The 17,159-nt window shown below is 34.4% G+C and overlaps 1 protein-coding gene across 1 annotated transcript in view; it reads left to right on the forward strand.

The window, feature by feature from the left end:
* Positions 1 to 12,439, forward strand: part of LOC144249336 (solute carrier family 23 member 2-like) — a 90,565-nt gene extending 78,126 nt beyond the window's left edge. The window contains exon 10 of the mRNA XM_077791584.1: positions 12,112 to 12,439. Within this exon, the coding sequence (XP_077647710.1) occupies positions 12,112 to 12,439 (328 nt within the window). The remainder of the gene's footprint in view (positions 1 to 12,111) is intronic.
* Positions 12,440 to 17,159: the final 4,720 nt, after the last annotated feature.

Raw genomic sequence — 17,159 nt, forward strand, 5'->3', positions numbered from 1 at the left:
GGATACAAATCATATTTTTACAGATGAAGCATTAGATTGGATTTTGTGAATATTGATCATTTCTTATTATGTGTTAGATATTTTGCTAAAAACAAAAGATACTAAAACAGTGCTTGTTTGTGAAACTTTCCTTGTTGGGTGAGTTTCTGATCACTCAACAACCTTCCATTTTGCCAATGAGAGAAATGACATGCATTAGAATGATATGGGTAAATTTGCACATTTAGTTCGTTAATGGAGCTAGGAAGACATTGAATGTATGCTGACTTTCATTCAAATTACAACATGCTGTCTCTACGTTACTAATTATGGAGGGGAAAAGTACATAGACTGCATTTTCCTTTAATTCTACCAAATCTCTATGGAATTTCTTTTTTAAATGAGGTTAATGATAGGAATGTCACTGGGTTAATGAAAGGGAAAGCTACTGCACATATTGTTTCAAATTCACTTTAGATTGTAAATGCTGCATGGCATTTGAGAGTAGAACCTGACTGTACGCTTACAATACACTGTCAAGATAAGAGATGTCAATTATCTGGTTAATTTGTTAAAGTGGACAGCCAGTCAAGCCCCAACATAAACCCTCTTTAGTTTGTATGATCTAAGTTAACTGTGGACATAGTCAAAATTGATTTGTTAATTGCTAACTTTCCCTTCTGTTTGGTTCCTACAGACTTCTGTTGAAAAAAAGGATTATTTTTACTATAATGTGTGCCTTGGCATCCTTAATCCCTAAATCAATGTCTGAAATCTTGAGATTTATTTACAAAATATAATTGACCCTTGAAGAAAAAGAGCCTGATATATAGCTAGTTTTAAAACAACTACTTAGTGCTAAGGCTGTTAGAAGAATTTTACCATTAACCCATTTAGTTTTGTTAGATAGGTAATAAAATTCCATTTTAAAAATGAGGAAAATAAAGTGGTTAAATAAATTAACCAAGGTTATATACTTAGGAGGTGGTAAACCCAGGATATAAAAAGCATGTTGTATATCTTTACGTTAAATGGGTGACTAAGGCTCAGTATAAAATTTTGTATGATTAATAAATGTTGCTATGTGTAACTTTAATTTACTATAATTAATATTCAGAATAATATTTATGAAAAATATGAAATGTATAGAATGTGATATGAAATTGCACAATCCTTATATGAAGTAGTAAATAGCTAGAACCTTGAGCCAGAAAAATTGATGACGACTTTAGGGAAGTAAATCTGCACTTTGGGCTCATGAATTACAAAACAGAGCTGGTAACTCTGGAGTAATATTCTGGATAGCAGTTGGACTTGAATAGTTATGCATTATTATCTACAATTTGTAGTGTATATCTTAAATTTAATTATTTTAAGTTGTAAAGAAAGACCCTCTTTAGTATCTAATTGTACCATAATAGATATGATATATTATCATAATATACAATGATTTATCTATTTTTAGGAATTATAGTCTTATTGTCCACATATCAGTATACTGTCCATGTGCATTAACATGTTTTATTGTCAGATGTTTGAGCCAGATCTCAAAACTTTGTTGATCAAAATTTCTTCCTGGCTTATAAATTTTCCTATGAACAGAAACATGAATATATTCCTAAAAGACACCTTAATATGTCACATCTTAATATAAAGTTTCAGTGATCCCTCATTCCTACAAAATAAAATTTAGTCTTACAAATTATATTTTCAGTTTCATTCCCCCTATTTCATTTTATTTCTAACATCTGGTCAAAATGGATAGGGAAATATTCTTAAACATATCCCACCATTTTCTCCTGCCTATGCCATGGGATTTTACATTACTAATTCCAAACAGATGTAGATATATATTCTTATATTTTAAATTTAAGTTCCAAATACCCTGTTCTTTGAAGTCTAACAGATGTAGATAATCTTCCCATTCCTAGTATTACAGTCAGAGAATAAAGTATATTTCTACCCAGATTCTGCTTCAGAAATTTCTCTTCTGTGGTACTTTTACCTTCCCATGGATGTGTTGTAATTTCTATATATGCTTTGTTACCCTCACAAGAGTAAGGCGGGAACATTGTTTTCAAATGTTTAAAAAAATCATTATCCCCAGTTCTTATTACACACTACATTGTCTATCATCTTTGTATTAGAAGAGTTTAACAATAAACAACTCTTAACTATCATAGACTAGCAGTCACACTTCCATTGATGAGGCTGGGAATCTGAGAAGCAAAGTGATTTACTTAAGGTTATAACAAGGACTTAGATTCAGCATCACTAAATATAATGACACTACCCACAAGGCTTTAGTCTGTGACGTTGAGTGGGAGAATAACTCAGACCTCAGTTGGTGTTGGAGAGAAATGGTCAGTGGTGGACATGGAAAGAACACAACAGATGTTTCTATGGCATTGCTCATCCTCAGCCTCCTTTGGATGAATTCTTGGTTGTAGGTAGTGCATTCAGTTTGGAGGAAGGTTATCTATAATAAAACACAGAGGAGCCAGGAAGAACTAGAAAGGATGCTGGGGTTCCCAACAAGGAACTGAAATTGAAGAGATATTGTCCATAACATGCCAGACTCTCTTCCTCTTGGCCCCTGACTGCCTATTTTTCCCTCTGCCTCAAGGTCTCCCCCTTTTCCACCATTCAGCTTTTAACTCCCCAAAGAAATGTAAGTAATTTCCTGTGACATCATCTTCATGCAACCCAGCTTTCAATGAAATCTTTTATAATTTACTTGCATAGATATGAACTACTTTTCATAAATGAAATACATGCTTGTCAAGGGCAAGGGTTCTATCCTGAACAGTCTCATATATCCAAGAACCCAATAAACCATAGGAGCCATTCAGTAAATAAATACCTGTCATTTATTTGAAAGGTAGAGACCAAAAAATCAAGTGATGCCCCCAAGGTACACATGAGATTTTTCTTGCTGAGCTATTGTGACTAAAATCTCATGGTCTTTTATTTAGGCTTATGGCATGATAAAAAGGGATTCCTATAACTCTGTCTGCTATGGTAACATGTCCTCACCTAAGGTTGAGATCTAATGATTCAAGAGTCTGCCAGAAACTCCAACCTCTGGATTATGATGCTAAGTGTCTCCTTATCAGACACTGCTGATACCTACAAATCAAGGAGATGAGCACACATGGCCTTAAACACACTGAGATCTCTCAGCTCTTGCTAGAGAAACTAAGGATAGAAATGGAAAGGTCCTTTGTAGAAAAGTAAGACTTCACTTAACCATACCATCCCATAATGAGCGCTTCATCCCCTGAAAGTAAGACTTTATTGTAGTAAGCAATATTTCCATATAATTGTTTGCATTTCTTTAAAATGTGTATATGTTTACTAAATGCAGATTGATCGATCTTCTTGCATTTCAAATGAGACTTGTGTAAAACAGAAAGGATATGCAAGATTAGGAACCACGGAACAAAAAGGAGGCACCAAAAGAAAGTTTACTGAGGGGGTGCTCCCAGGCCAGGTTCACCTGTCCACGAATGGGTGAGGGCCAGGGGGCAGTTGTGGGCAGGAAAGGTGAGAACAATACCAATAAGGGAAACCAGAGGTAGGAGGCCATACAAATTTCAGCTGCAGACAGCAGGTTGGCTGAGCAGAGTTCAGGGGCATGGTGTTGGCCTCAGGTTGGTCAGTGCTGATGTGAGTTTCAAGGGTGACTTCTTCAGCTGGCCACAAGTGTCATGATTGGCATTCATTCTCATGTCAGCTTCTGATTGACCATTTCAGGTCTCCTCAGTCGGGTGCAAAGACCCCACCCACAGTCCCCATGAAAAGGGATAGGGAGAGAAGGATGCAGACCCCACAACTTGTTTCTGCACTGTCCAGAGTCCACACAGGAAGGGATGAAGTGACTCCTCTGAAAGAAAATGCAAGGTGACCTCCTCAGACTTGAGACCCAGTCCTCATCATCCAGCCTAAGCCTTGACTTAATGACTAAGTGAGACAAAGAAAATGTCTGTTGGATAAGCTATCATTCTAATCTAAAGTCATGGCCCTAAATGGCAAACACATGCCAAAATATTAGAATATGATTAAAGGAGGACATATTCAAATACTGAAATTAATTCACTGAGTTAGCTCATTTTGAAACAGAACTCAGTAAGCAGGACAATATGTAGTCATTTACTGAATAGAACAGTAAAACTAGTTCAAATCCAGAATCAGAACAGCTTGTATAATGTGAGCACATCAGAGTTTTTAAAAATTCCCCCACATCAGAGTAAAAAATTCCTATCCCCAGAAAACTAAGTAATATTATTCCAATATTTATTTGGAGCATTATTTTAATTTTCAAACATCATTTCCTCATTTAAAGCAAACCAAAAAATAAATATAAAACTCTTATGAATTCATTAAATACCACAGAAATCTTATATTAATTTCCAGAAAAATCATTAGTTGGTAAATATAACTATTTGATAAACCTAGCTTATTTTGTGGATTAAGAACTTGTAAGTATTAAGGAATGAATACATATAGGACCAAATGAATACATTCTAAGTACAATTTTTAGGTTTTTTCTTTTGGCTTTTTATACCTCTTTAGCATAAATCCAGTTCTAAAATAGAAGGGAATTCTTTCTCTGCTTTGTATTCTGTGAGATTAATATATGAAAATGTTTACATATTTTGGACAGACTCATAAAGTTGTAGATCTGAGGTGGATTAGCTCACAGTATACAGTTGCTAAAGTGAAATACTCTAGATTTTTCCCAATATTATTGGTAGAATGGGAAGAGACTGTGAGATGGTAAAAGTGGACAAATTTAAGTCTGATATTTTCTCCTACAAAATTTCCTTCAATATATAAGGGCTGCTGCAACTTTGTCTTCTTGTGTCTGTTAGTGGCCACCAAAGATGATTTCCAGTTCTTCATCTTGCCTAAAACAATGTGTGTGTGTGTGTGTGTGTGTGTGTGTGTGTGTGTGTGTGTGTGTGTGTTGGGGAGGGTGTCTGTATTTTCAAGTGTTTTAATACCCTTATTCCTACCCAACACACTATTGTTAGTCTTTAGAATAGCCCTTTTCTTCACTAGTTAAATTTTGATCCTTTATCACTGTGTTCACTTAAATAATTCTAGTGTTGTTCTCTTTAGTTGGGTTCCTATAGTCAATCTTCAATCTATTATGAAAAAATTCACCATAAAATGATAACCAGAAACTTTACTGAGCTCAGAATTAAGGAACTGGAGTTCAAATCTCATTGTCATCATTGTTTGTACTCAGAAAAGTCCCTTTAATATATTTAAGATTCAGTTTCATACTCAAAACTATCATTTGGCCAGCATGTCAAACACATGATGAAAGACTAGATGGTTGCTAAAATTCCTTAAAATTCTGAAATTTCAGAACTTTTGATTCTATCAACAGCAAAATATAAAATTCACTTGACAAAATAAAATATAAGCATAAAAGAACAAACAGAAAATACAAATAGAAATTAAATAAAAGATTATAGTCATAGAAAAAGGAAAAAAAACTATAAAAGTAAAATTTTTCATAAAATGGATAAGGGTAGTAATTGAAGAGAAACTAAATGGAAAATCAGGAAGTAGAGAAATTAGAATGTCCTCTAAGGATTAATTAATACAACATTGTCTAAATAATGTTATCTTCACTTCCATAAAATCATTTCTATGCAGCACTTGCCTGATCTTGTTCATTAGAAACCATGTGGCCATAGTTCTGTGAGATGTTTTTAAAAATCTTTGATGTATTAAGAAAAAAAATATGGTTACCAGTGGAACTGTCAATGTCCGGACAAAATCTTGGATTATAACCCAGCTTCTCAGGTAAAATATAATTCAGAATTAACACAAACTGCCTTTGACTTTCTAAATTGATGATACACAATTGATGATACATCACAGTATCAACCTGTACAGTAGAACAACACAATGCAGTTGTCATCCAGGTAAGACTACAGTCTAAACACAGGCTTAAAACTTACTAATTAGGCAAATATGGGACCAATACTCAAACTGTGTGAATGACAGTTGCTTTATCAGAAATTAACAGGATATAATAACACAGGTACTTTCAAAGTGCTTATAAGACAACTTTAGGAAACAAGTGTTAACTGCATGTGGTGTCTTTCCCAGACTAGAATACTAAACAAATCCTTTTACTTTCACTCTCCACTTGGTTAATAGACATTTTTTACTTAAAATCTATAAATATATACCTTCTTAATGAGTCATCTTTAGAAATTTCTTTCACTATTAAAAACAGTAAAATATATATTTAATCAAAAACAGAAATATAAAATATTAAAAGTTTATGACTCTGAAGTTTTGTTATAAAACATTCCTCCAGGCCCCTACTTGGAGAAATTTTTAGAATTAATATTAATTGTATTTCTGAAAGGTAAGTAATGAATGCATTAACTCCTATGTCTCCCACTTTGTACATATCAAATGCAAGAAATAAACATGGGAATTATAAAAGTTTGATACTTAAAAGTAAATCATTGGTCCCATAAGCATAATCCTTACTAAAAGCTACAAAAAGGAAAGAAAACCTTATCATTGTCACATAAAGTAGCATAAAGATATAAGTGTTAAACAAGGGGAGACATGATGGTGGATTAACAAGAAGTGGCTTTTCTCACAACTCTACCACATGGGACTCAGAAAGTGAGAAAACTGTTTCTCTCTGAGGTGCATGATAAAATCATGCACTGATACTCAATATTTGACAGAGAACCTTAAAAACTGGGGAATTTGGGATGTATCAGACAAAGATGAGAAACAGAACTGGAGCTTAGGTTTTGATGTGAGTGGGAGAAATTAGTACATGAGGACAGAAAAGACTGAAAAGTGCTGCAGACAACATGCTAGAGTTGTGGCTCAGTGGTAGAGTGTTTGTCCAGCACACATGAGGCATGGGTTCAATCCTCAGCACCATGTAAAAATAAAATAAAGATACTGTGTCCACCTAAAACTAAAAAATTATAATAATAATAAGAAAAAATGCTACAGACAGTCTTGGAATGCAGAATCTGGGACCAGAGGGTCAAGCCTGCCCTGGGCAGACTCAAGCTATTCTACTCATTAAACTGTGGCATGAAAGTCACCCCCAGTCTGCCTGCTATGTACAGGGAGCTGAAGCTGAAGACATATTTAAATATCTGCACTGCAGGGGCACCAACTTAAACTGGGAACTTAGATCCATGTTTTGAGGCTCAGTGTGATACATAAATCTGGAAGACATCAACCACAATACCTAAACTGAGCCTAGAAAATCAGGAGAATTTCTGACATGGACAGTATTTTCCCTGGGGTTAATGCAAGTCAGATAGGCCAAAAACAGCTTGTCTTCCTGTCTTCCCTTGACACACCAGTAACCAAGATCAGTGGCAGTGGCTTCAAAATATTAATGAGCAGGAGTGATTAAGCTTGGTGCTTGGGGGCAGACCTTCGGAGGTCAGAAAGAACAGTACCCTGGAAAAACATAAATGGTAAAAGACTGGATTACCTGGCTCATGAATGCAGCCCTGGGAAGAAGGGTGGGGTAAAGTCCTTGGTGTGCTTTGATTTATTTATGCTCAGTAACTCCCCATGCAATGAAATACCTGAGGCAAAGACTGGACCTCACTGCCTCCCCTGAGAACATCTTGTATAACCTACACTGGGGATGGAGCTAAGAGCACCTCTCACAGCTCCCCATACCATCCCATGGAGAATGGAAACTGAGATATGGAAAGACACTTTGGAACAAACAGCAAGCACATAATCTCTGTATGAATCCTGTTTTTTTTTTTTTTAGTTTTTCTATATGTATTAATGGTTACATGATGAACATTTACACACTTGTACATGTACATATTTGTTTATGCTTTCTCATTTGCATCATTCTTAAACAGTTACTTTTCCTTACTCTGTTGTTTAGGATTAAAGTTGTCAATTAGCATTTTTTGGATTGACTTTGTATTCTGTTTCAAACCTTTTGTTTGTTTATTTATTTGTTTTTATTTCTCTTACAAACAGTCAAATTCCATTATTCTCTCTTTACTCTTTATTTCTTTTAGTTTTTTCTCCTTCTTCCTCATAAACAATACATCCTATATCACCTCTGCATCTGCCTTATTCACATCTTGAAACTGCTAATCCTTTTCTATCACCATTGCTTTTTCCTCATAGTGAACCCTATTTTTACTTTTTTCCAGCACTCTTGGTTTATAAAACTCCACACACCACCACTAATGCTAAAGCAACAATTAATACAACTGAAGCCATAGGAAACACCTATTCTTTTATTTTATGAAAGATATAATTCATGATTACTTACTGTCTTTACTGATATAAATTGATACATTTCTGTTTATTGTGCCAATTAACTTTGTTTGAAATAAAAATTAAGAATGCATTTTAGTTCTATATATTTTATGCATAGCTGGTTGCAATTATTTGGCTCCCCCCCCAATCTGTGAGCCACAGATATCTACAGGATCACTAGAAATGCACAGAATAGAAGTTCTGTTGCTATAGATCCCTTTAGATACATGAGTATACACACAAAAAATATCAACAAGCAAGGGATCAAAGCATCCCAAACAAAGCAGAATGACTCAACAGCAAATTCCACAAAAAACACAGTGAAGAAAACATCAGAGGAGAAATTTTGAAAGTTTAGATGTCAACTGACCTATTAGATAAAATATAATGTAAAAAGTAAAATCACAGAGAAGAAACAAAAAGTAAAATATCAATAAGGAAATAGAAGTTCTAAAGGAGAATCAGTCAGAAATTCTCAAAATGCAGAAATCAATAAACCAAATTAAAAATGCAATGCAAAGCATCACCAATAGACTAGATGACTTAAAGGACAAATGTTCAGAAATGTTTATAGCATTGAGCACATACAGTAAAAGAATAGAAAGTTACTGAATAAAATAATCTAACATTTCATGTTAGGGACCTAGAGAAAACATTAAAATAAGAAAAAGAAAGAAAATAATAAAAATGAAAAATGAAATTCATAAAATCAAGATGTAAAAATTGAAAAAGAAATGAATTAAAATTTTTAAAAAATGATAAATTTTAGCCAAGCTAACAGAGATAGAAAAATGCAAAGTACCAAATCCTATGGTGAAAATGGAAATATCAACACAGACACTACTGAAACAGTGCTATTTTTCAAAATGTATACCCCAATAAGCTTGAAAATCTTAAAGACATCAGTAAATTTTGGAGACATCATCTACCCAAATTGAACCAGAAGTATATAGAAAATTTAAACAGATCAATTACAAATAATGAGAATAAAGAAGTCATCAAGAACCTAGCAAAAAAGAAAAGCCTAGGAGCAGATGGATGCTCAGCCAATTTCTACCAAACCTCTAAAGAAGAACCAATACCAATCCTCCTCAAATTATTTCATGAAATTGAAAAAGAGGGAACACTTCAAATATACTAAATGAAGTCTATCTCACACTGATACCAAATCCAGACAAAGATACATCAAAAAAAAGAAAAATTCAGACTAATATCCTTGATAAGGATTAATGCAAAAATCCTCAATAAAATACTGCTAAATCTCATACAAACATATTTTTAAAAAATAGTGCTTCATGACCAAGTGTGTTTCATCCCAGGAATGCAACATTGATTCAACAAATGGGAATCATTAAATGTAATTCATCACACAATTAGACACAGAGATAAGAACACATGATTATCAAAATAGATGCAGAAACTATTTTTGACATAATGCCACATCCATTCATGCTTTAAACACTAGAAAAAACAGGAATGAAGGAATCATACCTTAACATTGTAAAAGCTATACATGACAAACCCAAGGCTAACATAATTCTAAATGGAGAAAAACTAGAGAATTTCTTCTAAAAACTGGAATGAGACAGGGATGCCCACTTTCACTACTTCTATTAGTACACAATGCAACACTTAGAAAATACAAAGTGTAGAGATAATACCCTGCAATCTATCAGATCATAATAGAATAAAACACCAGGAGACCAAATTCACTACTGTATATATACAGAGCTTAACAAATCAGTTTCTTTAATCTCTAGCCAGAGCAATTTGACAAAGGAATGTAATTAAAGGGATATGAATAGGAAAAGAAGGGCTAAAACTAGCTCCATTTGAAGAGATTATCCTGTAATTAGAAGACCACCCACCCTCCCAAAAAAAAATCACTAGAAAACTTCTAAAACACAAATGAATTTATCAAATTGCAGGATACAAAAGTAACATTCATAAATAAATTTTGTTTCTATACTCCCATAAAGAATGAGCTAAAAGATAAGTTAGGAAAATTATCTTATTCACAATAGCATACAAACACTTGAGAAACAATCTACCAAAAGAAATAAGAGACCTCTACAATTAAAAATTACAGAACCCTAAAGAAATATATTGAGGAAGACCATGGGAGATGGAAAAAATTCCATGTTATTGGATAGGCAGAATTAATATTGTCAAAATGACAATACTACTGAAAGTGCTATAACATTTCAATGCAATTCCCTTCCAGAGCCCAAAGATGTTCTTCACAGAAACAGAAAAATCAATCATGAAATTCACTTAGATAAACAAGAGATCCAGAATACTCAAAACAATACCTAGCAAGAAAAATGAAGCAGGAGGCATCACAATATCAGACTTCAAATTGTACTACAGAGCTATAAAGACAAAACAGTATGGTATTGGTAACAAAATAGGTAAGACAACCAATGAAACAGAAGACAGAGACAAACCCACATAAATACAATTACCTCATACTAGACAAAGTCACAAATATAATATGCTGGTTAGAAGATAGCCTCTTCTACAAATGGTGCTGAGAAAATTGTAAATCCATATGTAGCAGAATTACATTGAACCCTTATCCTCTCACCATGCACAAAACTCAACTCAAAGTGGATCAATGACTTAGGTATTAGACCATAATCCCTGCACCTGATGAAAGAAAATGTAGGCCGAAAACTACAACATATCAGCTCAGGAACTGACTTCTTAATAACATATCTAAAGCACAAGAGGTTGTTGTTGGGCTTGAACTTGAATCTACTTGGAGGAATGCCTATCTTTCTCATTGTGCAGCAGGAAAGTCCTAACATACAACACTATGTTTTGGAACTGTTGTCTGAACACTGCAAGCACCATTTTCCTGCTCTTTTGAAAAGAAGTTACTCCCCAGTTGGTACAAGCCACTTCCTGGACTCTTGGTGTCAGGACTCCCATAATAAAATATGTTGTGTATCACCTCTGGCCTATCATGACTGTTATATGTAAATTTGCATAAAGCCACTATAAAAGCTATTTTGCTGCATAATATAGCAAAAATAATTATCTGCAACTGTCTTTGGAGGGGTTTCTTTGTAACCTTAAACTCCCAACATTGGATGCTAGAAGGCTGTGCCTCTCAGCATAAGGTAAAATCAATTATCAATAAATGGTACTGCAGCAAAATAAGAAGCTTTTTCACTACAAAGAAAAATACCAAGGATATGAAAAGGGAGCCAGAAAAATAAGAAAAATGACTTTGCCACCTGCATCTCAGAAAAAGCATTAACTTCCAGGACAGAGAAAGAACTGATGATAATAATAACAACAACAACAACAACTTAAAAATAATAATGACACCATCACCCACCACCACCAATTTAATAAATGAGCAAAGAAATTCAACAGGCACTTCACAGAAGAAATACAGATGGTCAAGAAATATATATTAAAAAAATCTGCAGAAATTAGAGGAAAGCAGTAAACAGATCAGGGACAGAAAGCTTACAAAGACACTCCAGTTTAGGAGACAGCAAATATGCTCATCTCTTACTTCCAGCTACTTTTTCTACCTTATGTGTGGTACAAACAAAACTTTACCTCCCCTAGGGACAAAAGAGTTTAAAGATGACAACCTTCAGAGTTTATACACTTTTATCCATACCACATTGTCATGGGGAAATGTAAAAAGAATCACTAGAGAGGTAGCAGCAAATTGTTATGTAGTAATAGCTGATAAGATAAAATATTTAAATACGCCATGAACTCACTCATGCTTTCAGAATGAGCCAACCATTATCTCTCCATATAGGAGAAGAAATTCCTCCCCACTTCATTAAAACTATAAAACAGGGGTACCCCAGTCATTGGCCGGTCGCAGGCCGCCTCCCAGCCGCCAGGTCCGCTAGCTGGACGCCGACCAAGGGAGGCGGCCCGCCACGAGGGCTCCGGACTGAGCTGGCGATGTTGTTTCCACTTCTGCTGCACAGCCTTTGACTTGAGTAGATTACAGCTCCGGTGGGCAATGAAGGGACCCTCGCCGATGTCGGGAACCCAGTGGAAGGGGATGAGGGATCCAAAGATTGAGCTGAAAGATGGGAAGACTGAGACGCCCCGCTTCTCTAGCTGGAAGGTCTGGGCAGAGACCGAAGTTCCCCTGGAGGCCTCCAGATCCAGCTAGTCTCCCGGCGCTACTAATTTTGACAAGCCTTCGTATTGCAACTACGACAGCCCTGTTTGTCTTTTAGGGAAAACAAGATAAAGAAACTGAGGAAGAGAGCACTAAGTAAAGAGAGCACTAAGTAACTTGATCAAGGCCACAGCTGGTGACATACTCTCAAGAAACATAGGAAAAGTTACTAGTTTTTCAGCTTATTCCCTCACATTTTTATCTATTTCAAAGCATGTAATCTAAAGGGCAAAACATTAAGCCTCAATGTTACTATTCACAATAATAACATGGAAGTTAAAACAGATTAAAAAAAACTATAAAACAAAACAAAACAATATAACAAACAAACAAAAAAATGTGAATCTTGTGGCATTTACTCTGAGAGAATCTACTGGTAGGGCAGAGGAAAATGCTAAGTGGTAATGTATTGCATAGAATGAATGAGCTCTGACTTCAATCCCCAACAGTGAAATAAATGATGATGATGATGGTGAAAATGATGGTGATGATGATTACTACTTGATGATGATGATGATGGTGATGATTTTTAAAAGAATTTTACTGTTAAAATTATATAGACTGCGTTTATATTCACCACTCAAAAGAAGAGAATTATTTAAATTCATGCATTCTATTCACATTCTAATCTTTTTTCCAATGCCAAGGTAGATGTAAAAGACCTTTTGATGACAATTTTATAAACCATGACTTTTTAAAAAAATATTTCTTTAGTTGTAGTTGGACAAAATTCCTTTATTTTATTTGTTTTTATGTGGTGCTGAGGTATTTATCCTGCATCTCCCATGTGCTAGGTAAGCACTGCACTGCTGATCCACAAACCAATCCCAAATTATGATTTCTTGAGACTGTTAAATTCCACTGAGAAGAGATTATTTGATCCCAGCAGAGCAGTATGGTCCAATTAGTACTGTGTTATACAATATAATGTCAATTTTCTCAATCCTCCTCATAAGTGTAAGATGTTTATAGATTCCACACTTCTTCAGCATGCAATCTATATGCTCTCATGTCCTATACTGATGAAAAAAGTAGTAAAAATGAAAGACAACAGCTTTAAATGTAGCCCACTCTCAGAGAATATGCCTCAATTTTATGATGCTATGGGTTCAATCACTGGCACCACAAAAGCATTGAGATCTATTTTTTCAAGTATATTTTTTCAATTCCTGTTTAATTTTGACCTGAATAATTAATAAACCTTTATATGTATTCATAATTCTTTTTCTCATTTGTATTTTTTTGGGGGGGGGACTGGGGATTGAACTCATGGATACCTGACCACTGAGCCACATCCCATTCCTGCTTTGTATTTTATTTAAAGAAAGGATCTCACTATGTTGCTTAGCACCTAGCCATTGCTGAGGCTGGCTTTGAACTCATTATTCTTCTGTCTCTGTCTCCAAAGCTTCTGGGATTATAGGTTTGTAACACTGAGCCCAGAGATTTCTAGCATTTTTGAAGCCACTTATTTTTCATGGATAAGTATTTGTACCAACCAATAAAGAAAAGTCCAGGACTAGATAAATTCTCTGGATATTCCTACAAAACCTCTAAAGAAGAACTAACACCAATACTTCTCAAATTATTCCATGAAATCAAAAAGGATGGAACACTTCCAAACTCATTCTATGAAGGAAGAATCACCCTGATACCAAAACCAGACAAAGTTATATCAAAGAAATAAAGCTTTAGACAAATATCCCTGATGAACACACATGCATAAACTCTTAAAAAATACTGAGAAAAACTACATGCAAAAACACATTTAGTAACATAGTGCACCATAATCAAGTGGGGTTCATCCCAGGGATACAGGTTGCTTCAACCTATGGAAATCAAAACTTAATTCATTAATACACTTTAAAAATCACATAATTATCTCAATAGTTCAAGAAAGAGCATTTGGCAGAATACAGCATCCATTCATGCTCAAAATTGTAGTAAAACTAGGGATAATAGAAACATAACTGAACATTTAAAAAGCTTTATACCCCCAAACCCAAGACTAACATCATTCCAAATGGGAAAAAAATGAAGCATTCTTTCTAAAAACTAGAACAAGACATGTGTGCCCTCTTTCACCACTTCTATTCAACTTATGAATATTGAATTTCTAAACAGCACAATTTGGAAAAAGAAATTAAACAGATACTAATAGAAAAAGAAGAGCTCAAAATATCCCTCTTTTCTGACAAGAAGATTCTATATGTAGAAGACCCAAAAACTACACCACAAAACTTCTAGAACTCATAAACGCACTCAGCATAGTAGCAGGATATAGAATTAACACCAATAAATCAATTATGATTCTGTACACAAATTATACATCAGCTGATAAATCATAATGGACTCAAAAATTAAAAAAATAAAATAATTGGGAAACAATCTAAGAAATGAAAGACCTCTATTATGAAAATTACCAAACACTAAAGAAAAAAATTGAAGAAGACCTTGGAAGATGGAAGATTTCCAATATTCATGGATTGGCAGAATCAATGTTACCAAAATTGCCATACTAACAAAATGCTATAGTTTTAATGAAATTCCTATTAAAATGTCGATGATATTTCACAAAGAAATAGAAAAAGCATTCATAAAATTCACTTGCAAAAACAAAAGGCCCAGAATATTCAAAACAATCCGTAGTGAAAAAAGTGAAGGAGGCAGCAGGCATCACAATATCCAATCTCAAATTACACTATAGTGCTACAAAAATGGCATGGTATTGGCACCAAAACAGGCAAAAAGCCCAATGTAACAGAGAATATATCACAGAGACAAAAATCACATAAATACTGTTATCTAAAACAAGACAAAAAAAAAAGCACCAACAACATATATTGAAAGAAAAGACAGCCTCTGAAACAAACAGTACTGAGAAAACTGGAAATATGTATGTGGCATAATCAAATTGTACCCCTATCTCTATCCATGCACAAAACTCAACTCAAATAACATCAAGGACTTAGGCATTAGTCCAGACATCCTGTACCCACTAGAAGAAAATATAGGCCCAACTCTCCATCATGTTGGCTTAGGAAGTGACTTCCTCAACAAGACTTCTAAATAAAATCAAGAATCAATAAATGGGAAGGTAACAAATAAAAAGCTTTCTCACAGCAATGAAAATTATCAAGAAAATGAACAGAGAGCCTACAAAATGGGAGAAAATCCTTACACCTGCACCTCAGAACATTATTCTTCTGGATATATAAAGAACTAAAAAAAAAAAAAAAAAAAAAAAAAAAAAAAAAAAAAAACAGATCAGGAGGCTGAAACAGTAGGATCAAGAGTTTAAAGCCAATTTAAGCAATAGTGAGGCACTGAGTAACTCTGTGTCTAAATAAAATGCAAAAAAGAGCTGGGGCTGGGGCTCAGTGTCAGGGAACTTGCCTTGCAGGTGTGACAACATGTGTTTGATCCTCAGCACTACATAAAAATAAATAAATAAATAATAAACAAGTAAATAAATACATTGTGCCCATCTACAATAAAAATAAAATAAAATAAAATGCAAAACATACAGCTAGAGATGTGGCTCAGTGGTTGAATGCCCTTCTGAGTTGAATCCCCAGTACTTGCCCCCATGGAAAAAAAATCAAAATCAAAAAACATACACACACACACACATACACAAGTAACCCAATATAGTTAATATTCTCTTCTAGTGGGCACAGGATGCCAATGAATATGCAAAGGGTGTGAAAATGGTAGTTCACAGAACAAGAAATACAATTGGTCAACAAATATATTTTAAAAATGCTCAATATCTCTAACAATTAGAAAAATACAAATTAAAACTACATTGTGATACCATTATTTGTCCAGTCAAAATGGCAATTATCAAGAATACAAGTAACAATAAATGCTGGACAGGATGTGAGAAAAATTTACACTCATACATTGCTAGTGAGACTAAAAATTGATGCAAGCACTCTGGAAAATAGTACGGAGATTCCTCAGAAAATTTGGAATGGAAACACCATCAACCAGTTATCAACCCAGTGGATTCTTGATTTTATTTGTTACAATTTAGAAGTCTTGTTGAGGAAATCAGTTCCTAGGCTGACATGATGAAGAGTTGGGCCTACATATATAACCAAAGGACTTAAAATCAACATATTACAGTGACACAGTCACATCAATGTGTACATCAGCCCAATTCACAATAGTTAAAGTATGGAAACAACCTAGGTTCCCTTCAACAGATGAAAGGTTAAAGAAAATGTGATACATATACACAATGGAGTATTTCTCATCCATAAATAATGAAATTTATGGCATTTGCTGGTAAATGGATGGAACTTGAGACTATTATACTAAGCAAAATAAGCCAATACCAAAAATCCAAAGGCCAAATGTTCTCTCTGATTCTAAATAGAATAAGTTATAGCACATGTATCCACAGAATACACTCTACTGTTATATATATCTAAAAATTGAAATAAAACCTGGTGCTGAAAAAAATTAAAAATAAGAAGAGAGATAAAAAGCTTTCATCTAACACACCCATTTAGTAATGGATAGAGAGGACTAAAATTCAGTGGTCTGGACACCCTAAAGCAAGACTAGAAACAAATGAAGCAACTCTTATTGAATTATACAGGAATGAGATCTTCATTCATGCAGGTCCTCAGCCTAGGTCTCTCCCATATATTTGCAGACAGCATATTATTGACAAGTATGGAGGAACCACCACATAAAATGC

The sequence above is a fragment of the Urocitellus parryii genome, chromosome 11 (genome assembly GCF_045843805.1).
Source record: "Urocitellus parryii isolate mUroPar1 chromosome 11, mUroPar1.hap1, whole genome shotgun sequence".
NCBI lineage: Eukaryota > Metazoa > Chordata > Mammalia > Rodentia > Sciuridae > Urocitellus > Urocitellus parryii.